Raw genomic sequence first — 27799 nt, 5'->3', positions numbered from 1 at the left:
CCAGGCAGGGGTCAATGGTGGGAGAATTAGAACCTACTGTCAATTCTGCCTGGGGCGCAACCAATGGCATTACCAGGGGAAAACATCTGGGCTTCCTCTGGGTTCTCCATGCCCATTCTAGTTCAAGTTCCCTCTTACTTAAAGGAGGTGAAAGTTCAGAGGCGCACGGTGGAATCTTGGCCACATTGCTGGCATTCTGCGGAGAAGGGGGCCGGGTAAGTGGCTTCCCGCCGGCTCTCACCTACCCAAGCCGAGCATCTGCATTTTGATTGGACCGCTGCCAGAGCTCATTAGCATAGTGGACCTTGACCTGGGGTAGGGAACTGCTCTGCCTAGAAAATGACCAGAGCCTGCTGGGCCTGAACCAGCCATGAGATTTTTATAACACGGTCTCGTCTGCATCTCGGTAAGAAGTCAGGAGGTAAGGAAGCCGGGCATCCTGAGAAGAGGCCAGCCCAAGGGATGCGGTAATGGCCACCCCATTCTTACAGGGTTCCATTTGCTCTAGTTGGGTTTGTGGTAGAAATGATGAAAACCGAATATACTTTGGTCAGAGTTGCTTTAAGAAAAGAAAGTCTTGACAAATTAAGATGTTTGAATCCTGGAGGAAAGCTGAGTTTGTTTATGTCTTAAGGGCTGCGAACAGTCTTTTCGATGTGTTGCTCTTCTCCTTTAGGGAAATATAGAATTGATGTTCATTTATTTGGCAAAAATTTTGTTAGGAAAAAAATTTTAAAAACAACGTAGTTATTCTGTAGCAAGATATTTGATTCTGCTCTCCTTAACTTAAAAACAAAAGAATTATGTCTATGTGAACTAGGATTAAAACAGTGTTTTTCATTTTGGGAAATGTGAATTTTGTTATTTGTTTTTTTTAGGAAAAAAGATCCGCCTATCCCAGTTAGCTATAACAAATTTTAAACCACTTGAGTCACTGTTGGTAACATTCAAAGAGGTAAGTACGTAAAACGGTTGCTATCACATTTTCACTTGATATTTCTGTCTAATATATTTGTTACTAAAGTCTTCTAAATGAAAGTCAATCTGTGGCATCATTTCTTAATTAACTCAATGTTTATTTTCCAAACACAGAATTTGATTTAAAACTCATAGGGATTTAATTTTGCATGTTGATGTTTGAAATGGGAAGCAGGGACTTTGAGTCTGCTCTTTGAGTCTGTGAATACTAGGTAATAGGTGAATGTCGATAGGCAGGGTTGGGAGGTCTCTTCCAGTCCATTTAGCTTGTTATTTAATGGCCAGACTTCATTTCTATGTTCAGATCAACAGTCTTCTATATCCATGCACTTGGATACTTGTCGGTGATTGACAAGTATTAGTGTTATATAAAGTCACAGAACTAAGGAACAAAGCTCATGGGACTATTCATCTAACTTGTAGTTTGAGTTTACTATTGAAGAGCTCTACATAACATCATCATTTCCCTTGTTTTTAAAAGAGCACCAGCAAATGAGAATGATACAGTATTTTGGATCCATAGTTGGGAATACGTGCATGCAGAGTTCTGACTTAAGTTATACTCAGATTTTTGACTATGCAAGGTGTTGGCACCCCTAACCTCCACATTATTCAAGGGCCAACTGTACATGTAAACATGTTTCACCTCCTATTCCACTGACAAGCACATTTCATCGGCAAAATGATTCATTTTTTTTCTCAGTAGAACACTTCGAACTAACTTTATTTCTTAGCTTGTAAATCTCCTTTAACCAATTATAATTAGAAACTAGAGCAGTGTTCCTCATGGGGGAAGAAATGCAGTTTGCACAAAAGTTTTTGAATATCTGTTGTTTACATAATACAATTTAATCCAAGTAAAGTGAGATAGAATTTTCTTGTGGGCGACAGGAAAGAGTGAGATGGCTGGAGATGAAGTCCAACAGTGCTGAAGGCTGCTTCAAGTTAAATGATAAGAAACACTATGGTAGAGCAGTTCTCATACAATCCCCCCAGGGGACGTTTGGCAATATCTCCAGACATTTTTGGTTGTCACAATAGAAAGGGATGGTTGCTACTAGCACCTAATGGTCAGAGACCAAGGATGCTGCTAAACACCCTAGAATGCACAAGATAACCCCCACAACAAAGAATTATCAAGTCCAAAATTTCAGTAATGGCAAGGCTTTAGAAGAATCTCATATATGTTGTTATTTGATCATATTTGAAGATATAAAGTGCACGCTGGGTTTACCAAGGAGCCCAAAATTAATCTCTATAGCAATTTAGATTTTAAAAATACTATAGAGACACAGCTGGTTGTGATGTTTACCTCCTGTAACTTCATCCCCATGTGAGCTAATTTATAAAGGCATTTTCGTGGAAACAACCCCAAGCCAGCGCTCCTTCTCAAGCACAGGTGTACATGTGGAGGAAAAGATTCTAACCATTGGCTACAGGTGACGGCTGTTCCTACCAAGGCCTTCACAAGCTGGAACTAGCAAGCACCCCGGGGTTATTGCAATGATCACTGTGCTTCTGATTCCCACAGGTCAAGCTTTATTTCAGCTTCTACAAGGTCCCTTACAGCTTCGACATTTTATTTCTATTTGTATGTTGATGATTGCAAAAATGTCAATAAAACAGGTTTTTCAGTTAGACAAGCACTGATTTTTATCTCTTTAACTGTCATTATTATTGTCATTTATTTATTAGCATCAGAAAATAGTCTCCAGGTCCAAGCTGCTTGAGTGGACTGATCCAACCATATTAAGAGCAAAATTCTTAAGCACTGCTGAGGGAAGCTGAATACAAGGAAATTGGTGGGTGACCTGACTTTACCATGGAACCTGAGGACTTTGATTCTGAGGACAAAGGGATATTAAGCTGGGATATTAATGATATAAAACTGCCACAGGTATGTACTTGCTATAAGAATCTGCCTTCAATACAAGGTGCAGTGGGGCAAAAGTAGTTTTACAGTTGTTCATAAGGAAAATTATACAATTATTAATAAATAATAATACAAGAATAAACTCTGTGTTTCATGTACTCACAACTGTAAACCTACTTTTTTCCCCAGCCTTTATGTGGCTGTGAAACCTTGGCTATTAACTTGCTAAGACTTGGAAGAAAATTGGTGGGGGTTCCAACTGGGTGAACACCTCTCCTCCAGAGCTTCAGCTAGACATCGACTGAGGAATTTTAAAAGGAGGTGCCCAAACCTATGATTTGAGGGGGTCTTTACTTCCCAAACCTCCTATCCCCGCCCCCACCCCTGTTCTAGACTGAGGCAAAGAAAATGCTACTTCCCTTCTCTTTCAACGTTGGCTTGTCTCAGGTCACACCCATCCTGGCTAGAAGAATAAAATCCATGACAATGTATTTGCCCATAGATGGACTCTTCATAATGCACATGTTCCCACACAACTTCATGGGCTATAGTACTGGTTTTAAACAAAATCTGTAACTGGAACATCCAAATGGTAGTGCTCATGTGGGAACCAGCAGGCTCTTGGTCTTCTAGGACTTTTGTAAATCATACATGCACACAGGACCTTTTCCAGCTATAGAACGAGTTTTGTTTTATGTTCTCTTGGCCTCCATTTTTGTCAATTGACTTTTTAACTCTTAATTTTAGTGGAAAATGTTAATTGTTTAAAACTGACTTCCTGACCTCCCTCTCTGATAGTTGAAAGATGATCCACCTACAGTTGTTTGGAAAGGTGACTGGGAAAGCTAAGGCTAGAGGCCAGCACTGCCAAGTACTGAGAAGGTGGAGCTAGTCTACCTGATTCTGGGGAACAAGAAATGTGCATTATCCCAAGCAGCAGAGAGGGCATGGAGATTCCACAGTCTTGATTTTTAACAATTCCAGATTTTCCCTCTAGTGAAGACTTCAGATCAGTCCAAATTTCACTCTAATTTTCTTTCGTTTCTCTTTATGTTTAAACCTTAAAAATTTTTTCTTTTGTTTCTCTTTAAATTCCCCCTTACACTCTCTCTTGATAGGTCTTGGGAAAGTTGAGGATACTAAGTGTGCCCTACTTTCCATTCATTTAAGGATGATTAAATAAACCACAGCTAAATCATAATACCTATTTTAGGGGTTTGTCTTTGTAGTGGCTTTCCCTTAGTTTACAATTGTTGTAGCTGTGTTAGGGGAAACTTTAAGGTAAATTTTAATTACTCCTGGCGCAAGGACCTGTATTTCTGCCTATTCCCAATTTCATAATTACAGCTCCCAAATATAAGCCGAGCATCCTCAAAATCAAGAGCTGAAGTAAGCAGGACCATAAATGATTTTGCAATGTCACATCCCAGGTCCCAGAGCAGAAGTTTTAACGGGGTCTGAAAAAGTGGATGCTAGAAGACAGGCAGCACTGTATTCTAGCATCCACTTTTTCTGGAACAGAGGATCCATATCATTCATCAGATCTGTAGATAAAAGAAAGAACTACCTCCCTGGAGGAAGTCTCAGGGCTCATGAAAGAACATGTCCTAACATGAATTCCCAAAATAAAAGCATTCCCAGCTACCCAAGACATTGAACTGAAAAATTTATTATAAAAAATCCACATTTAATTTTGGAAATGTATCACTTATAGTTCCTAGAAAAAGTGACTTCTCATGGAAATAGCTAAGTGCCTTTCAATTTGTTAAATATGCCAGGGAAATAATTAAGACTGCAAATGTCCCTTAACATTTTCTGAGCAGAGACAATAGCACCCTCAGCTGGGTTTATGCTGGGTCTGCAATTGTATCAAGAACCAGCTGAGGTGAAAAATAAAAGGTCTTGGAAGGATTTCCAAGCATATTGAATTTTATGTTTTGTGAGCAAATCTGGAGGCAGAGTGGTCAACTATGAGAAGCAGGGGGCTCAGGGACGAAGCCCCGGCATCGAATTCCAGTTCTGCCTCTTTTTATTGGTAGAGCCTCAGGGAGTTGTTTATCTTTTCCCAGACTCCCTGTCTTCTGAAAATGAGGTGGTTACACTAAATGGTCTCTTCTGAACCCTTTCAGTTCTAATAGTCTAGATTGTGTGACCTGAGCTTTGGAAAGTGGCCTGCATTCTAGACCTGTCGGCCCAGGCCTACCACGATGCCTGGTACATATTAAACCATGAGCAACAAATACGGAATTTATTAACAAGCGACTTCATTGTTTATAATCTGCGTGACTGTATAAACAAACCAATTTTCTGAAGTCTTAGTTACCTTCTGGGTAAAATGAAATCAGCAATTTCTATATACCTGCCTAAAGCTCTAAGCTGTTAGGAGCAGTGTTTCTCAAAATGTGTTCAGTAGAGTATAAGTTACAAGGAATTTTAGTGGGTGTTGTGAAGAAAGAAAAAGAGAAATACTAGGTTCAGCAAAACTAAAGATTTCTTTACAGCAGACTCGGAGCCTTTCTAACTGCCCTGTGCTCTCTATCTGGCGGCTCTCCCAGGAGGAAGTGTGTTAGGCAGTGTTGCCCTCGCCTAATTTTTACTATGGAGCCCTTTTTTTCATGGAGTCCCTCAGGCAATTACTCTTCCTTAGACCACCTGTTTGGACATTAAAAAAATAATGTTGCTTAAAGGATCAAATGCAATGTGTTGTTATTATTATCAATTTCCCCAATTCCATTCTCTGTCCGACACATACAAAGAATTTCTAGTTTCTTTTTCGTGATTTTATATTCTTGCCAGGGTTACTACTTCTGCAACCCGTGGGCAAATTCCTGCAACTTGTAAAACAAATTCCTTTCCTGTTTATCCACTCACGTGCTTCAAGTTTCCTGGTGGTCACCTGAATGAATCCCGACTGTAGCGTGTCCTGGAAACTTTGAGTCCCTTTACATGTCTCAGATATATCAAGATTTATGGGTTAACTTTGACAACAGTGAATGGTCATGTCCTTACCAGGACATCAGACATTTTTGAGTGACTAGAATGTGCCAGACACTGTAGTGGGCTCAGGGTACAGGGGTCACTGAGCTGTGTTAACTTCCATGAAAGTGCCCATGATCTTCTGACTAAGGGAACAAGATTAGCGCCCAGAAAGAGTCAAGGCCATGTGGAGAAGTGCCTGAGGAGTTAAAGAGAGGAAGTATGGAATTCACGTGACCTGGGCCTGGAAAGCAGGTGCTTTTTCCAGGGAAGTGCACGGGAAAATGGGGAGGATCAGGCAGGCGAGGAAAGCGATCGGGACAATTCGGGCACCGAAGTCTGCAGGCCAGTCAAAGCCTGCCTTTGAGGGAGCTTGTGCGTAGGTGTCCAGAAGGAGATGTGAGAGGCTGGCGTCTAGAAAGGTGGTTTGGAAGCAGGCTATCTAAGAGTGGTTATTTTAATAGGCAGTGGGGAGCCTTTAGGGCTATTGGGCTGGAAAGCATCACCATCAGATTGGGGTTTAGAACGGCTACTGGCCCTCAAGAAATCATCCCTCCCCAGTTTCTTTCCCGTTTCCCTCATTTCAGCAGCATGTATGTCTTAACAAAAGCTCATTTCACTTGTTTCTAGTCACTCCTCTAACTCGTGGTTATTTTGATACCATCTCTTCTTAATCCAGCCCTCAGGGAGCCAGCCCCAAACTGCAGGCATTTAAATTACTCAGAACCATCATTGATAAAAGTCTGGTTATTCCAGGCCAATCTAATGCACCAATTTTGCATTTTGAAAGTACAAATATAATTATTTTAGGGTGTTCTTGGTGCAAGCAGCAAATGTCTGGTGTTGGTTTTGTTTTACCTTCGTTAAAAGTGTTCATCTCATGGTCCCAGAAAGTGTCTTGTTCTCATTAATACTGACAGTAATACCTGAGAGCCTTGAATTCCTAAGAAATTTTCCTTCCTCCCTTCCTTTCTTCCTTCCTTCCTTCCTTCCTTCCTTCCTTCCTTCCTTCCTTCCTTCCTTCCTTCCTTCCTTCCTTCCTCCCTCCCTCCCTCCCTCCCTCCCTCCCTCCCTCCCTCCCTTCCTTCCTTTCTTTAATTTCTGGTTAAAATTGAGAAGAAAATCAGTTTCTTTTTCTCCTAACTAGTACCCACTTCAGCGGGAAGATGATAGCGCCCGCCCCATTCTTAACACCAGCCAGTGTCTCCACGCAAGAGTACAGGGTGTTCCAACAGCGCCACAGCAGACAAACACCCTGAATCATCTGGTTCCTAAGCATGAGCAGCTTTCAGATTAAACCCACGGCCAAAGCCACAGCGAGTCATTAACTCACAAAATTCCAAGGCTGAAGTACAGATTTTATAGGGGGGAAAATAAAGATATACAGAGGCTAAATAGGAATGCGAGCCCACCTAAAACCTGCCGAGTCACCTGGAAGGAGGCCACATCTCCGGTTAGTTAATTCCTGGGTCATGGTTTTGGCCAGCCAAGTTTCTTTTGTCTTTGTAGGGGATGAGCAAAGTATTATTAGCAAAGGTGAATTTCTGAGCTCCTGTGACTTCATGTGACTAAATGTGACCAGAATAAGCCAGTTGTAGCAATCTTGTTTGTGTCTTGGTGCTGGGAGGTAACAGGTCCCAGATTCTGGGTTTCTGGTCAATTATTATCTGGCTGCATAATAGGGTCACACTGTCGTTGGTCTGACGCAGACACCCATGACTGTCCTCTTTGTCCAGTTTTCTTGATCTCAAACTTCCTATGGGCTTCTATGGTCATTGGGTCCCCCCTGATTGAGGCCAGAATTCTTCTGCTACATGTGCTTCTGGTGTGGTGGGGATGGGACAAACGCTTCCCCAGTGGTAGCAGAGTTCTCTCTGAGTGCCTGTCAGGAGGTCCCTTACTTAGTGGGATGGAGCAGGAAAGGGAAGGGAGAAGAGAAAAGAGAGGTAGGTGACAGAATTCGAAAGCTGGGCTACTCCAGCTCACCTTAGTGTGGTCTGAGCAAGTTAGGAGCTTGTTGTCCTGAGTCTTGACCCCTGAACAAAGGAAGGAAAAGGCAGGTTTAGCCTAAGCAGGAATTCTTGACTTAACTCAAGCATTTTGTTGAGTTGAATTTCTCTTTTTGATAATCCTTGGAGTTTGTTTTTCATTTGGCTCAGAAGAGATAAGTTCTTGAAAAGTTTCGCGTCAACCAAAATCCTGGTTGAATTGTTTTTTTCATAAGTAACATCTAATTTTTCCCCCTCTATCTGATTTGCTTTAAGGTGTATCTGTTTGCTATTCCTGTTTTATTTGGAAATATTTATTTATAAGGAATTAATAAGCTATTATAATTAAGGAAAACCTGGTAGATAATTGCTTTACATGAGACTAGGCTATATTCCAAATGAAAATAAATTTTAATATAATAACATGATAATGTAGATATTTTTGATGCCTGATTTCAGAATTTTGTTTTTAATTTGTTTTATATAATAGTATATATTTAATTCTTAAGGTACCCTATTAACACTTCTAGTTAAGTAAATTAGAATGAGGACAGGATGCAGGTGAACTATGATTGCACAGGGTTTCAAAGATTTTGAGTGAGTTAGGGGATTAAGTCTCTTAGTAACAAATGACACACAGAAGTCATAGAAACATGAATTAAGCCCCCAATGATATTACCAATGAGACTATAAAATATAAATTAGTTAGATTTAAATGTTGGAAACCTTAAGAATATTCTCCTTAAATTGTAAACTTCTTAACCAAGAGGAAAAACAGTTACTCATGAAAAGTTAGAAATTAAAATAAACAAAAGATCTAAAAAAAAAGAAGAAAATATTTTGTGGGTATTTGCTAAACACAATTAAGAAATGACTATTCTCTCTTTTTACATTTTATCTCTCCTGTACCTTAAATTTAAAAGGCTTTCAGCCCTGGCCAGTTTGCTCAGTGGTTAGAGCGTCAGCCTGCAGACGGAAGGGTCTTGGGTTTGATTCCAGCCAAGGGCATGTACCCTGGTTGCAGGCTGATCCCCAGCCCTGGGCCGGGCGTGTGCAGGAGGCAACCAATGGATGTGTCTCTCACATCGATGTTTCTCTCTCTCTCTCTCCTTTCCACTCTCTCTGAAAAGCAATGGAAAAAATTTCCTCAAGTGAGGATTAAAAAAAAGGGGGCTTTCAGAAAATTGCTGTCATTCATTTTACACCTGGGTTCCTTTGCATTATTGTGATGTGTTTTCCTTAATTTCAATGTCAAAAGATATCAAAGATTCCACAAAGCATCCAGGTCAAGACTGGGTATAAATAAATAGCCAGGAGAATAGCTTGAATACTTTTACTCCTAGTAATTTCAAGTTCATACTTTGTCAAAACTGTTGCATTATTGATACTGGAAATCTAGGGTGCCTGTGGAAGGGCTGTTCAAAAAAGCTTAAAAGGCAGTAGAATGTATTGTGATTCCCTAACACGAACCTCAAGAATGTTAAAATAATTAAAATCACAGAGTGTGTTCTTCAGTGACAATGAAATCAAACTAGAAGTTAATAGCAAAAGAAAACAGGAAAATCTGTAAACACATGGAAATTAAACAACGTATTCCTAAATAATCCATGGGTCAAAGAGCCTCAAGGGAGATCAAAATATAAATTAAACTAAGAGAAAATGAGAGAGAGACAGAGAGACAGACTGACACGTGGTGGAGATCATATTTTTTCCTCCATGAACAGGGAGCCTGCTTTAACATGAACATTTGAGCTGCTCTCTTAAATCCCTTCCCCTCCTCCTGGCTCATGGTATTTATGCCATTGACCAGCCTAAAGGGGCCACTCACCTTTAAAACATGAAAATCTCAGCTTCTCCAAGTCCAGCTCGCCCCTGTCTCTGCTACCCTGACAACCGTGCTCTGTAATTTGGGTAATTCAAATCCACCAGTAGATTTCTACAGTCCAGATCGTTAGACGAAGGTACATGTTTTAACATTTTAACCTTCATATTTATTATTTCAGAAGATAAAATGTTATGCTTTCTGTGGCATTTCAGTGACAGAAAACAAGAGAGGCTTATTTGGAGTTTAGGTCAGAAGGCTGAGGAGAGAGGTGGGCGGAGAAAGCAGCAAAGGAGGAGGCTCCCTGAGCTGCTTCTCTCACCCTGGGGCACTGAATTTTATCCTGCTCAGAATTACCCAGGACTTGAGGGAGAGAGGGAAAGACCTGGAGAAAGCAGACAGTCTGTTCAGCATCTGGGCCTGGCTATGCCTCTTTCTTGGAAACTCTAAAGTAGTTGCTGGGTGGATTAGAGAGGACTTCTCCTCCAGGTGCCACCCTCCTGTGATTTATGTCTTTTCACCGTTCTCCTCTGGGGCGACCTCCCCTTCCCAAACCACAGTAGTTCCTCGAAGGGCCAGCTGCTGTCATTGACCTCAGAAGGAAGGTGGTGGAACCAGAGTTGCATCAATTAGGCTTTATTTTACAGGTGCTTGGACTCCTGTCTTGCATTTGGCTTGACAAGGTTTAAAGCATGAAGTAGCCTCTCTGTGGGTCTTTTCTCTCCTGAAAGCTGGTGGCTCTTACAGTCACATTGGCTGGCTGTGTGTGGCCTAGGTCTAGTAGAGAGACAACTCATGCCAATGTGGAACTTGCTATGTCCAGACACTGTTATAAACGTTTTGGGTATGTTAGCCAATTCGATCCTCATAACTTCCCTGTGAGGTAGGTGCTCTTGTTACAGAGGAGGAAGCAGGCACTGAGAGGGCAAGGAGCTTCGTTAAGACTCACACAGGCCATCTGCCTCCTTGGCCATGCTCTTAGCCAGGAACTGGCAAACTTCCTGTAAAGGGCCACATAGTAAATATTTTAGGCTTTGTCGGTCATCCAACCTCTGCCATAACTACTCAACTTTGCCATGGTGGTATAGAAGTATTCATGGACAGTAGTCAAATGACTGGACATGGTTGTGTTTCAATAAAACTTTATTTACAAAGACAGTGGGTTGGCTTTGGCCCATGGGCCCAAGTTTGCAGACCCAAGCTCTTCACCACTGCCCTCTCATATACATAAAACCTCTCATATTTCCTCAGACCTACCTTAGCTCCCATGGCATTCCATTCAAACAACTCTCATCATCTAAGGCTTACAGATCTGCTGTTTACAGTACTGTTTGAAGTGTGTTTTATCAATGCTCCCATTTCAGAGAAGAGCAAAACGAGGCTTCAAAGACAAACTCACTTGCCCAGAGTCTCATTAAGTTCTTCGACATATTCTATTATCCCTATTACACAGATGAAGAAACAGGTGCACAGCCCAGCTGGTGTGGTTCAGTGGTAGAACATTGTCCCATGAACCAGGAGGTCACAGTTCAGTTCCCGGTGGGAGGCGTGCAGGAGGCAGCCAATTGATATTTCTCTCATCATTGATGTTTCTACCTCTCTTTCTTCCTCTCTCCTTGAAATCAATACAAACATTAAAAAAATAAGTTCTTTTAAAAAAAAAAGAAAGAAGAAACAGATGCACAGAAAGCCAAATATCTTATGCTATAATGATGGAGTGTCTTAGTTTAGTTAGATGTTCATGCCCAGGGAATAGTGCCAGTCCTGGGCAGGAAGATAGAAGCTTCCAGTCAAAGTAAACTCTTCCTTACTCCTCTCCCTGTTTGAGGCACATGAAATGGGAGTAGAGAAAAAGGAAGACATCTGCGCAGGGGAGGAAGCGGCTCTCAGAATCCTCCTGCACCAGGGCTCTCCAGGCTTCCCACTGCTGGTGACTTTTCATAAATCTTAACATTCTTTTTTATTTTATTTTTTAATCTTAACATTCTTAATAAGGTAACTGCATGGTGGTATGAGATGATCTCACAATCCTACCACAATGTTTTCCACATTAATTGTGTCAGAGCACAGTAATATTACTTCACCCTCAAAAATTCTTAGTGAGAAATGGTCATAACTCTTATCACCAAGGGCTAGAGAAGCTGCCATCAGGTAGAACTCAGAGGGGCTGAGTCACAGCTCCTTTTGGTCCAGGGAGCAAAGGTTCAGTAGACACAGCAGTCATGTTGCTGTTGCTGCTGGGCTGTTTTCTCAGATCTCACCACAGTGAAACCCAGGTTGGCCTCTGCCAAAGGTCTCTCACAGAGCTCTTAAGTGCCAAAACAACCTTCATGTCTGTTGACTCCACAGTGGTGGATAGTTGTGTCTTCTAGCTTAAAATGTAATATTCTTTGTGTTTCTGTAAGGATGTGAAAAAGACTGACTGGTTCCAAGAATGGCCGGATTCCTACGAAAAGTACATCTACAGCTCAGAGGACAGGAACGCACAGAGGCACCTGAGCAGCTGGGCCATGCGCAACACCAACAACCACAACTCGCGCATCCTCAAGAAGTCCTGCCTGGGCGTGGTGGTGTGCAGCCGGGACTGCTCTGCCAAGGAGGGCCGCAAGATCTACCTGAGACCTGCGATCTGTGACAAGGCCCGGCAGAAGCAGCAGAGTGAGTGGGGCTCGCTGGCGCTGGAGAGGAAGCTGGCGTCCATTCAAATGCTCCTGCCCAGATGGGCCACTACATCCCAGCACATCCCAGGGGCCCAACCTTCACACTGGAGTGTGGTGGAGACCAAGGCTGTTTCTATGTAGAACATGTTAAGGAGAACCAACCACCCCCCTCATCCCCCTAGGGGGACTGCCCCATAGGTCTGCTGTGGCCAGAGCACCTACCATTAAAACTGCTACCTTGGGTTAAGGCACCTGACTCAAGGCCTCTGTTAAAAGGAAAATGCCTCACTTATGGGACTATCATTAATTCATCACTGCACCCACATAAAGTTTAGGAGAAAGTTGTTTATTAGACTTGCCTCCTGATCTCTTGGGAAATGGGTCCCTACCTGATCTTGTGGAATGCTTTGATCTGCAGTGTGAGCACTGGGACTAAATTTGAGATTAGACTCAATTCCATGACATTTAGGTTCGTGCCATAATCACATGCTTAAATATGTGTTCCTTTTTTTTTTTATCACATTCATCGGATTGTGAAATACACTCAGCATTCCCTGTGCCTTGCCCATTTCAGACCTCAAGTGACCTCATGTTCTTTCCTTATAACTTGTCTTCAAGATTTGCTCTCAGGGCAGGATCTAATGTCAGTCATTTACACGTTAGTGAAAATTTAGTAGCTGTGTTCCGTCTCCCATGTGGCTTTGCCCCTTGACCCTTAGTTCTAATGGTTAAGTAAAATAATTTTATCTTCTTCTCTAAGTATCAGTAAGTAAGTAGGGAGGGATTTTCTGCTCAGAAAAAGCTTTCTCCTGACCTGTGAAATATCCCGTCCTATTGGCCGCTTCCTCTACCCACGTGTGAGACTGATCTGGGCCTTTATGGTAGTCAGGCTTCCTAGGGCCAGGGGTTCTGCCCAGTTGATGGGAGTTCCCAGGTGTATCCTCTGCTACCCTGGTGTCCGGGCTAACGCCACCAGGGCTGCAGACTCAGGAGCCAGCGAGCGTGGCTCAGTGGCATGGTCGCCTTCTTCTGCTCTTTCGTAGGGAAACGCTGCCCCAACTGCGATGGGCCCCTGAAGCTGATTCCTTGCCGAGGCCATGGGGGCTTCCCGGTCACCAACTTCTGGAGGCATGAAGGACGCTTCATATTTTTCCAGGTTGGACTTGAGTTAGAGTGATAAGATGCTATTTCTCTTTAATTCAAGAAATGTTTACAGAGTGCGAGGGGGAGTTTCATACCAGAGATGCCAGGTGAACAGGAGCCAACACCAACCCGAGGCACAGTCTGGGCGAGCAAGTGTCTGTACCCCACACCTCAGCGGAGGTGCCCGTGCCCAGCCCTCGGAGGGCAGCTGGGGCCTCTGCCTCGGGCTCTTTAGGGGTCAGTAACCTGATGGAGCTCAGGCCAGCAGCCCTGCCTCATGCAGCCCCGCCTCATGTGCAGCCTCCAACGAACAAACCCTAGATTCAATAGCAGCTCCGACTTCTAAGTTGCCCTGTAAACCTAAACCCATTACCCCCTGAGCCCCAGTTTTCTGTAAGACCTGGATATTGGGAAGTGAAAGCGGGGTGATGGTTTACGCAGTGGCGAGGAGTGGCCTCTGCAGTAGCTGCCTGGGCTCGCAGCTGTGGAGTGCTGGGAATCCTGGCCTCCCAAAGAAAGTGTTCTGGTTTGCAGGGTTTGCCCATTTCTGCGCTCTAACTCTTCCCATTGTCGCCGATTTCAAGCTCTTGGTTGTTTTTAACAATCAGCTCGCAGAATTCCCGAATCTATAACAATTGGCTCTCGGCTTGGCCGGCTCCAGCGCTTGGAATCCTAGCTCACCCACTTACTAGGGGAAGTGGCTCAGGTGCCCTAATCTCTCCATGCCTCAATTTCCCATTCTGTAAACTGGGAATGATAATGATGATGTGTACCCCACAGGCTTGGGCTAGAGGTTAAATGAGATCGTGTGTAACAGGCCTTACTTGGTATCCCTATGAATATAACTTTGCCATGTGTGTGAGACACACCATGCAAAGGAGGAGCATCGTAGACAAAAACAGGCAGGCAGGAAAGTGCGCGGTGCTCTTGGGAGGTACTTAAAGGGTTTAGCCAATCTTGTTACAATATTCGACTGTAGCAGCACCCAGTCAGATGGCCGGGCACAGGGTAAAATTTTGCACACCATGAAGTACGTCTGGTTATTTATTTTATCTGTCTCCTTTAAGTCAAAGGGAGAACACGATCATCCAAAACCAGAAACCAAATTGGAAGCCGAGGCAAGAAGAACAATGAAGAAAGTGAACCTGGCATCTTCCTCCATCACCTTAAAGCTGAACAGGGGCCCCGAGGCAAAGGTAACCTCTTCCCAGATGTGTTCAAAACATAGGGCAACTCCACACCCCTATGGTGGGCAGTAGATTTCTCCAGCCCCTTACCTACAGAGGAAAGCAGAAGTCATATCCCGCCAGGCTCACCTAAAAGCCAGCATCTGCCACACAAACTGAACCTGAGGGTTTCCTCTCAATTTCTGTTATCTTTCTATGCTCTCAAATACATTCTATATAATTTTAGAATCATTTTCCCTACCACAATGAAGAAAAGACTGGAATTAGTACTTAACCTGTATTTGACACTCTATATTTTGGTTCTGATGGAACTGAAATTAACTGAAATGATCCCCACAGATACTAGCCTGATGCTTTCTTCCCTAAAACAGATTACAGTTGATCCTTCATCAATGCAGGGGTTAGGGGCACTACCCCACACCTGAGTAGTCATACATCTGCATATAACTTTTGACTCCCCCAAAACTTGAGTTGTCCCTCGGTGTCCATGGGGGATTGGTTTCAGGACACCCCGTGGATGCCAAAATCCACAGATGCTCAAATCCCCTATATAGAATGGTGGAGGTCAATGCAGACGGATGGCCCTCTGCATCTGCAGACTGCCAACTCTGGATCAAAAACAGTACCGGGATTTACTGAAAATAATCATATAAGTGGACCAGTGCAGTTCAAACCCATGTTGTTCAAGGATCAACTGTATTTCCTTAGCACACTTGACCAAGATGAAATAACCAAGCAGTTTCTGGAAACAGTGGTCATCAGGATGGGGGGTGGGTGGATGTGATGTGAAGTCCCTGCTTTCATGGGGGTTACACTGTAGGTTTGTCTGCTTAATAGTGATAGTAACTCCTACACTTTTTTACTGTTCAATGCTCCACATTTCTTTATAGGAGGACAGATATGGAGCCAGTCCACCCCTGGAGGCTCTAAATGTACTTTACATTTTAAAAAATAGGTAACTAGTGCTTCTTGTCAGGAAATGTAAGCCCTGAATCCAAATAACTGGCACTGCATCCCTTTTCCCAGCCATGGGCATTTCTTTCCACTCACTCTTACCTGATCACAGCCTCTCCACCTGCATCTCTTATTAGTCAACAGTTTTACATAAACACGAGGATTACTTAATTCTCAACCAGATTCTCGATTAACTGGAGGACAATATACTTCCTCTATTTATAAAAATAAATTTACCACTTCATAGTCTGGAAGTCTTATTTATGATTCAACAAAATGAGTTCAGAGAAGAGTCTCTTGAGAAAAAATATAATAGCCACCCTACTCTCTCGTACTACACATAGCACTGAAAAATAGAAAGTCAAGGAGGGAAACGAGAGAGAGAGAGAGAGCCCCTGAGAGCTGCACTGAGTATAAGACAGATCTTTGAAGCTGTGGTTTTACTCTTAAATAGCCCCTCTAGGTTTCTCACAGAGGCATTTAGGATATCAGGCTTGCATCTGCAGGGGAAACGTTTAAACACAGGAATGTGAGCGTGAGGGGAAATTGCCTCTTGCTGGTTAGTAAGATCTGCAGTGGAAATGGAAGCAGCCTTCACTTCTGTCAGGTCCTGAGTGGTGGCGTCTGTGCCCCAAGCGTGTGTGCAGTGAGGAAGCTGGGGCAGGGCTCTTATTTGTACAGAGTAACTCATGGGTGCCTGGGGTAGCTGTGTCAACCCGCATAACTTATTAACATGAGCTTTTCACTTTCCTTTCCAGTCTGTTCCAGGTGAAACGCAAAGTTGGGGAAGTTTACCTTTAACCTGGTCTTTCCAGGAAGGCATCCAGCTGCCTGGCAGTGACAGTGGACATTTAACGGCTAGCACCCCCCAGCAGAAGTCACCGAATGATTGCTTATTTAAGAGCTATGGTTTGGGGGGAGCCGCTGAGCTGACAGACCCCACTTCTACCGTGGGCCCTACTGAGCTCTATGAGAAATGCAAAGCGTCCAACAGTCGGATCTACGGCAGCGGAGACCTGCTTCAGCCTCCTGTCTCTGGAGTCCTCTCTGATTACAATGATCTGCAAACATGGAATAAAAACGCTGCTCTGGGGAGAAATCCTCTCAATGACAACGGGTGTCCCAGTTACCCTTTCCCCCAGACCAGCTGGCCTTATGACTTCTCCCCTCCCCAGAACTCTTTAGAACCCCTTTCCCAGCAGATTCCTGTGGAACCACCTGTGGCCAAAACTGGCTGCCACCCACTATGGCCAAATCCAGGGGGCGATCTTTATGAAGAGAAGGTGCATATGGATTTTAACAACTACTACCCTTCCAGCACGTGCCATTCGCCTCAGGAAGACCCCTTCCTCTTCACCTATACCTCTTACGCTCACCATCAGTATTCGCTGCCAGGCAAGAGCAGCAAGTGGAATTTTGATGAAGAAGTGAGGTACATGGGTTTGGATCACTACAGCAACGAAATGCTTCTAAACCTCTGTCCTTTACGATGATCCCAGAGTGTGCCCCGTGCACTGTTAGTAGGAATGTGATTTGGTGCAGTCACTATGGAAAACAGAATGGAGGTTCCTTAAAAAATTAAAAGTGTAACTACCATGTGATCCAGCAATCCCATTTCTGGGTATACGTCTATCTGAAGGAAACAGAATCACTATCTCAAAGGGATATCAGCACCTCCATGTTCATTACACCATCATTTACAATAGCAAAGATGTGGAAACGACCTACGTGTCCGCTGACGGATGAATGGATAAAGTTGTGGTGTACATATGTAAACAATGGAACACTATTTAGCCATAAAAAAGGAGGGAGATCCTGCCATTTGTGACAACATAGATGCACCGTAAGGGCATTATGTTAAGTGAAATAAGTCAGACAGAGAAAGACAAATACTGTATAATCTCACTATACGTGAAATCTAAAAGAAGAAAACCCAAATTCTAGAAACAGACCAGATTTGTGGTTTCCAGAGGCAGAAGGTGAGGGGTGGGATAACTGGGTAAATGTAAGTTTATCTTCTGGATGAAAGTCTATAATCAGATATATGTTTTGCAAATATTATTTCCCAGTTATTGTATCCTATGTAATTCATGGTCACAAAGATTTTCTCCCATGTTTTCTTCTAGAAGTTTTATATTTTCAGCTCTTAAATTTAGGCAAGTGTTACACCTCTAATTAATTTTTGTATGTGGTATGAGGTAACTAGGGTTGGATTTCATTTTAGTTTTGTATGTGGATATTAATTTGTCTCAGCACCATTTGTTGAATCAAAGTTTTATCACAATCTTTGGTTAAATGAATATCCAGAATTGCTGCTTTTTGACTGATTACAGCTAGGCTATTTGATTTACTACAATTACATTTCCTCTTTTAGACAACAATTTGTTTCTCCTGGAGTTGATATTTGTCCCATCTTATTGCTTAATTTCCTATATAACCAACAATAGTTTACCTTCAAACACTATCCAAGCAATAAAAGTCCTTTTCTTTATTATAACTCATATTTTTCTTAAAGAAAGTCCTCTGGAACTTGCCATTTTCCCTCAAATGTGGACAGATTGCTCTCTAATTCTGCTGCTCTGCTGTCATCATGCTGTTTCTCTTCACCGCCATCATTGGACCTTCTTTCCTTTCTCTGGGATTCCGTATCTTTTTTCTTCTCGGTACATTGCCTAGTTGTTGTTTTTTTTAAAAAATATATGTTTTAATTGATTTTAGAGAGAGGGGAAGGGAAAGGGAGGGAGAGAGAAACATCTATGAGAGAGAAAAACATGGATTGGTTGGCTGCCTCCTGCATGCTCCCTACCAGGGATCGAGCCTGCAACCCAGGCATGTGCCCTGATGGGGAATCCAACCAGCGACCTCTCAGTTCATGGGCCAGTGCTCAACCAACTGAGCCGCACTGGCCAGGGCTACATTCCCTAGTTTTGATGGAGCACATGCCACACTAGTTCCCTAAGAAAAGATGGATGGAAGATACATTATTTTGAGCCCATGCATGTTTGAAAATGTCTTAATTCTACTCTCATAGTTGAATGAGAGTTTAGCTGAGACATCTAAACTGAAAATAATTTTCATTCAAAAATTTGAAGTTTCTGTTCCATAGTCTCCTAGCTTCCAGCATTACTGCTGAGAAGTCTGGATGGCATTTTGATTTCTGGTCCTATGAACATGGCCTACTCTCTCTTTTTAGGGACTTTTAGGATATTTTTGTTACTTCTGGTTAACTGAAATTTCATGATAATGAGCATTGGTGTGGGCCTTTTTACATTTTGTTCATTATACAAAGCTTTTCTTGGCACTTTTAACCTGATCATCCAGATCTTTCAGTTCTAAAAGATACCCTTGTGTTTTTAATAACTGCCACTGTGAAGATGGCCACAGCCCTGGGGCCTGAGGGTGGCACTGTTGAGCCAGTGTGCACCAGCGCCAATCTACTCTGTGTGTAAATTGACAGAGAAACATGAATGGGTAACAACAGAAAATGGTATTGGAACAGTGGGACTCAGCGGTTTTGCACAGAACGCTTTGAGAGATGTTGTTTACTGTAGTCTGCCTGAAGTTGGGACAAAACTGAACCAACAGGGTGAGTTTGGTGCTTTGGAAAGTGTGAGAGCTGCTAGTGAACTCTGTTCTCCTCTATCAGGAGAAGTAACTGGAATTAATGAAGTTCTTGCAGAAAATCCAGGACTTGTCAATGAATCTTGTTATGAAGATGGTTGGTGCTGAAGATGACGCTGAGTAATCTTCAGAACTAGGTGGACTAATGAGAGACGAAGCATATGAGAAACACATAAAATCTACTGAGGAGTGGAAATGGAACCCCCTGAATAAAGTAGCAGGAAACGACTTGATCTAGCATAATTGTCTAAAATTAGTGGTGGACAGAAGATTTAAAATAGCAACTTTTAGCAGTACTAATGGAAAAAAAACTACCTACAACAATGATCCTGGAAGAAAATACTCAGCTTTCTAAAGATTGCTGATGAACGCTATGCATCTTTTCACAACACCGTCTGATTTTTAGGCTAGGCTACAGTTTTAATATTCAGAATTCCTGAAATTATCTGTGGTAACAACTAGCTATAAAAATTATGTAATTCAAGTGCCCCAGGTGGGTGGCTCAGTTGATTGGAGCATCATCCCAGACACCAAAATGTTTCAGATTTGATCCCCTGTCGGCCAGTGTAGGAGGCAACCGAGCAATGTTTCTCATGTCCATGTTTCTCTTTCTCTCCCTTCCTCTCTCTCTAAAAATCATAGAAAAATATCCTAAGGTGCGGATTTTTAAAAATTATATAATTCAAGGGTAATAGTGTCATAAGCCTTATATAATGTAACTTGTTTACAGTCATCTCTGGATTTGGGTCAAAATACTTAATGATCTTTCCATTGGAAATAACTGTCAGAGGAGACAAGTTTTTATTAGTTGTACAGTGTCAGCTGACAAACAATATTACCTTAATTTTGCAACATACTGCCTTTGCTGGTGCTGTTTTTATGCAGTAAAGCAACAACTTCGCAGGAAAACAAGAAACAGTCGAATAATAAGACATTCAACTTCATTAAAAAATAATAATTGCCTTTTCTTTCTTTTTTGGCTCTCTTTATGGTATTTCTTTTAGTTGGGTATTGTATTCGACCAGTTTTCATTGAGCATCTACCAATACACTCCCCTGAACACGGCTCATGGTGCTGCTGTGCAAGCAGAATTGCATCAGCTATGTTTACTGAGCACTTGCAGATTCTGAGGACCACACTTGGGCATAGAAAAGTTAGAAGACACAGTGACTGAAGGGATCCAGATGTATTATGGTCAAAATAAAATACAAATAGAAAAATATAAAAGGCAACTAAAATGGGAACATGGATATTACTAATTATAGCACTGAAATTTATTTTTTTATTCTGTCCTGATCCATATGTGTCATCCATACAGATCCTGTTTAGCACTTGGCTCAGTGCAAGTCTCCTAGAAATGCTCGGTGTGTAGCTAACATAGAATGGCCCCAATGTAAAGAAATATCAAAGGCTAATCAAGATCAACAATGGAGACAATGATTCTGACTTTAGTGAACATGTAGTAAGAATAAAATATCCAAAGTAGGAACAAGTTCCACCACCTTTGTTTTGTAGAAAAACATTAAAGTCATTTATCATTTAGTTCAAGGTGGCAGACCATATTTATGCATTCGTCTCCTCTTCTTGAGAGCTTATTAAATGTCGGTAATGAAGTACAAAAACATAATTAACTCATGAGCCAAGAGAACATAAGGGAGATAATAAGTGCATTGGAATTGTCAGCACATTTCTGGGCAATGGGACATGGATGGAGCGCATGTTGACCTATATTGAGGAGGCTCAGAGGTGAAATGGGGGAGGCAGGACTCTGGAGAGAGAGGCTGTGAGCTTGATGTCACTGAGCTGGAGGGTAGGAATGAGAAGGATGGGAGGCACTGAAAATAGTGCCAACACTGGAAGGTCCTACAGATCAGCTGCTACCAGCCTGCACTTCCCAGCAGGTATTCATCCAAACGTACCTTGGGAATAAAAAACTTAAAAAATAAACATAAAACCCAAGAATTGTCTCAAAAGACATGGAATTAGCTGTTCTAGGGGAACTAAGGCTTCTACTATAGCTCTTGTTCCCCAGAATAAAACCTTTCTCCTGCTTACCTTTCGGGGGCCAAGCTCTAAAGGCACTTCAAGCAAAGGCTGTTTGGCATCTGACCTTGCTGCTAGAAATGTAAACCCACACATAAGGAGAAATAATCCTCGCTCACTATGTGGCCCTGCAGTGACCTAGTTCTATGGACTCAATAACGCAAAGTGTGAATTGGTTTCCAACTTTGAAAATTAACCACACTCGAATTACAAAAGACCTAGAAAAGTCACAGCACAGAACACAACAGCTGTGAAGGTGCAGTTGGAATCAAAGCTGAACTGGACCTGGGCACCCAGGCGTTGTTGGAAGGTGAGTGCAAGTGTCCTGGCAGCCAAGTCCCTCCCAGCTCATAGGAGGAGTAAGAGAGGGCGAGCAAAAATGGGGCGAGGGGAGGGTTGGGAGGGACCGAGTGGAGGTTAAATAATTGCACGTGGTGACCGAGGGGGGAAAGGGTGGGCTGAGCTTTAAAACCAGAAGCAATTCCCAAACTTTCATTCTGATGCCACAAATAGAAAGAATTAATTGTCCGGCTTCTGCTGAGAATCCCTCCCTCAAAATTAGAGCATTATCCTGCAGGGAAGGAGAAGGTCTCCAGCCCTGGATGATTTCAGTAGTTCAGTCTCATCATGGAAACATCACATAGAGGCCACCTCCAGAAGGGAGAAACATATCCCACATGTTTGTTTTCCTAGCGACCTTTGGCACTGCTAAGGAAAAAATTAATTTGGAAATCTAAGCCTCCTCTGCTAAGCCTTAGGGTTTTGTTGTTTGTTTTTTTATCTGTCATAGAGAACTTGCGTTTCTTTTGGTATAAAGTAAAATACAATAATTGGATAGTAGCCTGGAGACACGGGGTTCTTTGGGCTGACGCAGGGTAAGATGTTAAGGCCTGGGAGTTCTGGGAGGGGAACAGGCCACTGGCCTCCGAGAGAAGTAAATACCCTGGATTTTGTTCCCTGCCCGCTGAGGCTCTCCATAAGCCCATGGCAGACCTTCCGAGGACTGTCCAATGTCCACCTCTTGGGTCCCTTTTGGTTTTGCTCTGATTATAAGGGGAATGGAGAGCATCCCTTTGAGGAACTGAAGTCCATGAGCTGTTGCAACTCCATTCTGAGATGCTGGAAGTTTGTCACAAAGGCTGGGAGAGAAGGTTAGATACTCTGGGACTTTTTATTGAGAGCATAGAACTTTTGAACGTGCCAGACATTGTGCCGAATGCTTCCCGTAAATTACCTTATTTAATCCTCAAAACGATGGTGTAGAAAGTGGTACTGTCTTCATTTCGCAGACAAGAAAACTGAGCTCTGAGGTGTTAAGTAACTTACAAGGATACCCAGGAGGCAGTACCGAGGAAGGGGCGGTTAGGAGGATGAGCCTTACTGTTATCTGTGTCTAGGAGGTTTTTTCCTTAATCTTTTCACCCTTTCCACCCAGTAGGAAAAGGGGGTAGGAGAGGTAAAAGAGGGTACAGGGGGGATAAATGGTGATGGAAGGAGACTTGACTTGGGGTGGTGAACACAAAATACAATATACAGGTAATGTATTATAGAAATGTACACCTGAAACCTATATAATTTTATTAACCAATGTCATCCCAATAAATTCAATTTAAAAAAAGAGTATGGTGCCTGGCTCAGCAGTTGAGCATCAACCTAGGATCTAGGAGACTGAGGTTCGATTCCCGGTCAAGGCACATGCCCGGGTTGCGGGCTTGACCCCCAGGTGGGGGCGTGCAGGAGGCAGCCGATCAATGACTCTCTCATCACTGATGTTTCTATCTCTCCCTCTCTCTCCCTTCCTCTCTCTGAAATCAATAAAGATATATATATATATTTTTTTAATTAAAATTAAAATTAAAAAAGAGTATGAGCCTTCTTGGGGGGTGGGGGATTTGGGGAGATGTTGGTCAAAGGGTACAAAATTTGCAGTTAGGCCCAGCCAGTGTGGGTCGTGGATGGAGCATTGTCGTATGCACCAAAAGGTCACTGGTTTGCTTCCCTGTTGGGGCACATGCTTGGGTTATGGGTTCGATCTCCAGTAGGAGGTGGGCAGGAGGCAGCCAATTGATGTGTCTCTCTCATCAGTGTTTCTCTCTCTTCCTTCCTTTCTCTCTAAAATCAATAAAAACATTTTTTAAAAATATATTTTTAAAAATTTGCAGTTAGAAGATGAGTAAGTTCTGGGTTTCTAACGCACAGCACTGTCATAGTTAATAATACCTTATTACATACCTGAAAGTTGCTAAGAGACTAGATCCTAAATGTCTCACCACAAAAGAGAAAATGATAATTACATGACACGGTGGAGGTGTTAGCTAATGTTATGGCGGCAATCATATTGTAATATTTAAGTGTATGAAATCAATGCATTACAAGATGTATAGCATTTAAGGTTAAACTTACCTAATGCTATATGTCAATTATATCTCAAAAACAACAATAAAACCATTACTCAATACTGTTGCGTGGGTCCCAATATCTTCTTTTTCAATTTTAGTGAAAATTTTTGCTTGAAGGGGAAACTGTAGAGGCATTTACTGCAAGTAATTGTGTTCAGGGCTAGCTCAGAATAAACTTGTGAATCACAGTACATATTATATATGGGATCGAACCCATAACCCAAAATAGTACATATTATATGCTATGTTGTATGTTATCTTTCATTCCTTCCACATCCTGCTTCAGGATCCCCTTCTCTTTAGGATGTTGACCCTTTCTCATAATAACAGAAATGTAAGGTAAAACTACACAAAGATAATTTGCACCTACCAGATTAGCAACAATCCAAACTTTTGACTACATAGGCCAGGCACTCGGACGCAGTGATGGTGGGAACATTATTTGGTGTTATTGTGGGGAGGGAAACTTGGCAATATCTATCAGAATTATAAATGAATTTACCCTTGATTCTAACAATTCCACACATGAGGCTTATTCTACAATATACTGGCATATGTGTGAAATGATAAATTATGATATATCCATTCAATAAAACAGTATGCAGCTTGGAAAAGAATGAGTGTGCTCTTGCCACACTCTTACAGAAAGATCTCCAAAACATGTTGTTAGGGAAAATAGTACATATTATATGCTATGTTGTGTGTTTTTAAAAATGACAAAGAATTTACATTACATTCTTTATTTTTTTAAATATGTTTTTATTGAGTTTTAGAGAGGAAGGAAGAGGGTGAGAGAGATAGAAACGTTAATGAGATGGAAACATGGATCAGGCCGCCTCCTGCATGCCACCTATTCAGGATCGAGCCCACAACTTGGGCATGTGCCCTGACCAGAAATAGAACCAGTGACCTCTTGGTGCATGGGACAGCGCTCAATCCACTGAACTACACAGGCCAGACTACATTACATTCTTATTTGCTTGACTATGCATGAATTCACAGGAACTGAAAGGATACATATGGAATTAGGTAACTAGGTGGTGTGTGTGTGTGTGTGTGTGTGTGTGTGTGTGTGTGTGTGTAAAAGGTGGAGAGAGAGTTCTGGGCAGAATTAGGCAGATGGGGAACAAAAATGGGAGGTAGCCTTTTAACTGTATATCTTTTTAAAAAAATATTTTTGATTTTTTTTTTTTAGAAAGAGAGGAAGGGAGAGGGAGAGAGAAAAACATCAGTGTGAGAGGAAAACATCAATCGGCTGCCTCCTGCATGCCCTCGACCAGGGATTGAGCCCGAAACCTGGGCATGCGCCCTGACCTAGAATTGAACTGGCAACATTTTGGTGCACAGGACAATGCTCAATCAACTGGGCCAAACCAGCCAGGGCTTTACTGAATATCTTTATACCTGTGGTTTTTGTTTGTTGTTTTTTAACCATGTGATTGTATTTTCCTCGAAATTATTTTCTAAGTCCCTTTCCATGAGCACCAAACTTTCTTCCCAACCCTTGGATCCAAACTGGGTATATCTTCTCTCTAGTACTCAGGAAACTTCTCAGAAGGCGTCACTTGTGTTAAAACTAACCTTTCTGTCCAGTTTCTGCTACAGGGACTGAATAAGTTACCCTCACGAGATTTAATGTCTGCACTCTAGCAGGGACTTCTATTTGACAATAATTTGAATGTTTGGAAATTTACTTGGCAGGATGATGGGGAAATATTCTAGGGCTGGTGTGTGCTTTATGGGTACTCCTCAAATTGCATTACATTGGGTTAGCCCTGCTTGTTTTGTAGCTAGTAATTCATGTTTGTTGAGCACCTACTATGAGCCAAATTCTATTTTAAAGGCCATTTGTTCATTTACCCATTGAAGACTCACAACAACACTATGAAGCCACTGCTGTTATCATCACTCTCATTTTACGAGTGACAAAACTGTGTCTCAGAGAAAGGTAGACTTCCCAGGGGCATTTAGCTCATTACTTGGCAGAGCCAGGGTTTGAGCCCAGGTGGTTCTGCTCCTGAGACTGTGCTCTCAACCACAATAGCATTTTCTATGGTGTCTCTCAGCTCAGTGATGCCCAAAACCTTGGGAAGCTGGGAAAATGCTAATGGAGTAAAGGAGAAGGGTCACTCCCAACAACTGCCACTAAAAGGACTTAGAGGTGAAGGCTCAAAAAGGGGGAAAATCACTCCGCAGTGGTTAGAAAACATCATAAAAGGAAAAGTCAAAACATACAACAATCCCTGCACAACTCATTTGAAGCACAAAACAATAAGCCAACCTAATTCTAACAAAAAATGTTTTAAATATTTAAATATGAATTAGGGAATGAACATGTACTTCCTTGAGAAGTTTGTTAAATTCTGAAAATACGTTATGTGATTCCTCTAAATAACAAGCTAAAGTTCACTACAGTAAATACTATTTAAATACAGTTTTTCTGAGAAAAGCGAGGCCCATGAGTAATACTTCTATAGCTTCCTAATATTTCTGAATTGGAAAGTTCAGTCTCGGGAGCCCTTGGCTTTGTGAAGGTCCCTAAGAGAGTCAGTCATGAGCCTCAGAGCAAAGCAAGGCCTTCCCGACTCATAGCCTCTGTACGCAACAGACATGTCAGCCTTTCCATTTATCTCAATCCCTGTGCAGCCTCAACACATGCCCTTCTCTGGTCTATGAGTATAAATGTCACCAGGTTTATATGACAGTCACTTCAATTCTATGAAAAACTGTATTTTGCCTTTTTACCTTTTCTAATATTTCTGAAATTAGGATGCATCTCCCTATTTATATATCTATTTAATGTAGTGATGTTTCTTCTTTTCTCTTTTTTTTACTCCCCCCCCCAAAAAACTGTCATTAAACCAATTTTGCGGTAATACCACCTGGGTATTAAGAACCTGAGTGCTCTGGATTGTCAGCAGCCCGCCTGGCTTCCCGCTGGAAGTGCAGTGCGATCCCGGGGCGCTCCTTTCCCCAGGTATTCCCGAGAGTCCCCAGCACTGTGTGACAGGCCTAACCCAGGATGCCTGAGGCTCATCTGTTAGGGTGTCGGGGACAGCAGTCACTTAGCAGTGTCCTGAGGTCTGCCCCTCCTGCTCTGGGCCGTGTTCTGATTTACCTGACGCCCCTGGTCGATGCGGGGGGGCAGCTCCGGGACCATCCGTGTTCGCTGCTCCTGGACTTTCCCCCCTGCTGCTCTGCTCTCTGCTTTCTCTGCTCCCCCACACTGACCTGCTGCCCCCAGTCTGTCCTGGTGCCCCTGGGCCTTTGTCCACACCCTGGCCTGTGTGTGCCCACAGTAGCCCGGGGATGTGCCCTGCCTTCGACCTCTGAGAAGTTTAGGGTTTGGCGGGAGCATCACCCCCTCCTGGCCACCCTCACCGCCTGCTCCAGCCCTCAGTCCACCGAGAGGTAAGGACGACAGAGGCAGCCTCCCTGCCCCACCCCATCGGCTCCTCACACCGGAGCCCCAGGGGCCTCACACTGCACTGCCAATGCGCGCTCTGGGCTGGAGGGCCAGGCTGGGGCGGGTGTGGCGGGTGGATGTGCCGCCCTCCGAACAGTTTCTGGGTCCCGGTGCCGAGCCTGGCCTTTCCACCGAGCTCCTAGGCAGCCATGGTGATCTGTGCACTCGGGTCCTCTCTGTTCCCCGTATGGCCTCACTTGCACCAAGCCTCCCACCCTCCTCAGGTCTCTCAGCCGTGTCTGCACACGCTGTGGCCCAGCCGTGGAGGTGAGTGTTCAAGTTCACTCTCACAGAGCTCCCTGCCCACCTTCAGGGCTCCCCGGGGACTGCCCCGAGCAGGTGGGGCGGACTTCAGGACACACTGCCTAAGGGAGCAGCCACATCTGAAGACAGGTGAGCCTAAGGCACACCTGGGCTATTGTCACAGTGCTGAGGGACTCAGGGGCTGTGGCTAGGTAGTCATGACATCCTGTGACATTTATCAAGGCTCCACCATTAGGGCCTGGCAGAGTCCCCTCTGCAGAGTCCCATGGCGACTCCAAAGTTCCAACACACACACGGACACACAGACACACAGACGCACACAGAGGCATGCGCGTGGCTTTGCGTATCAGTTGTCATTCTGTCTCCATCTGCCTGTTTCATCAGAGTAGTTGTGGTTTCTGCCGCTGGGTTTTATTGGCTCTGTG

General features: G+C 43.1%; 1 protein-coding gene across 1 annotated transcript; it reads left to right on the top strand.

Annotated features, from left to right (window-relative positions):
• Nucleotides 1-341: 341 nt before the first annotated feature.
• Nucleotides 342-18076, top strand: GCM1 (glial cells missing transcription factor 1). The gene is made up of 7 exons (XM_081140392.1): nt 342-421; nt 879-955; nt 2674-2875; nt 12043-12295; nt 13341-13453; nt 14508-14636; nt 16340-18076. Exons 3-7 carry the CDS (start codon nt 2801-2803, stop codon nt 17072-17074), a joined length of 1305 nt encoding a protein of 434 aa, XP_080996518.1. The 5' UTR covers nt 342-421; nt 879-955; nt 2674-2800; the 3' UTR covers nt 17075-18076.
• The last annotated feature ends 9723 nt before the right edge of the window (nt 18077-27799 follow it).

Source organism: Miniopterus schreibersii, assembly GCF_964146895.1.
Source record: "Miniopterus schreibersii genome assembly, chromosome: 6".
In the NCBI taxonomy this organism is placed as follows: Eukaryota; Metazoa; Chordata; class Mammalia; order Chiroptera; family Miniopteridae; genus Miniopterus; species Miniopterus schreibersii.
Note: the sequence above shows the minus strand (reverse complement) of the source record. Positions and strands in the feature narration are given on the sequence as shown.

Coding starts and splice junctions, on each gene's coding strand:
- GCM1 (XM_081140392.1), top strand. CDS start 2,801: ATGGAACCTGAGGACTTTGATTCTGAGGACAAAGGGATATTAAGCTGG. Junction 2,876..12,042: donor ATGATATAAAACTGCCACAG/GTATGTACTTGC, acceptor TGTTTCTGTAAG/GATGTGAAAAAGACTGACTG. Junction 13,454..14,507: donor GACGCTTCATATTTTTCCAG/GTTGGACTTGAG, acceptor GTCTCCTTTAAG/TCAAAGGGAGAACACGATCA.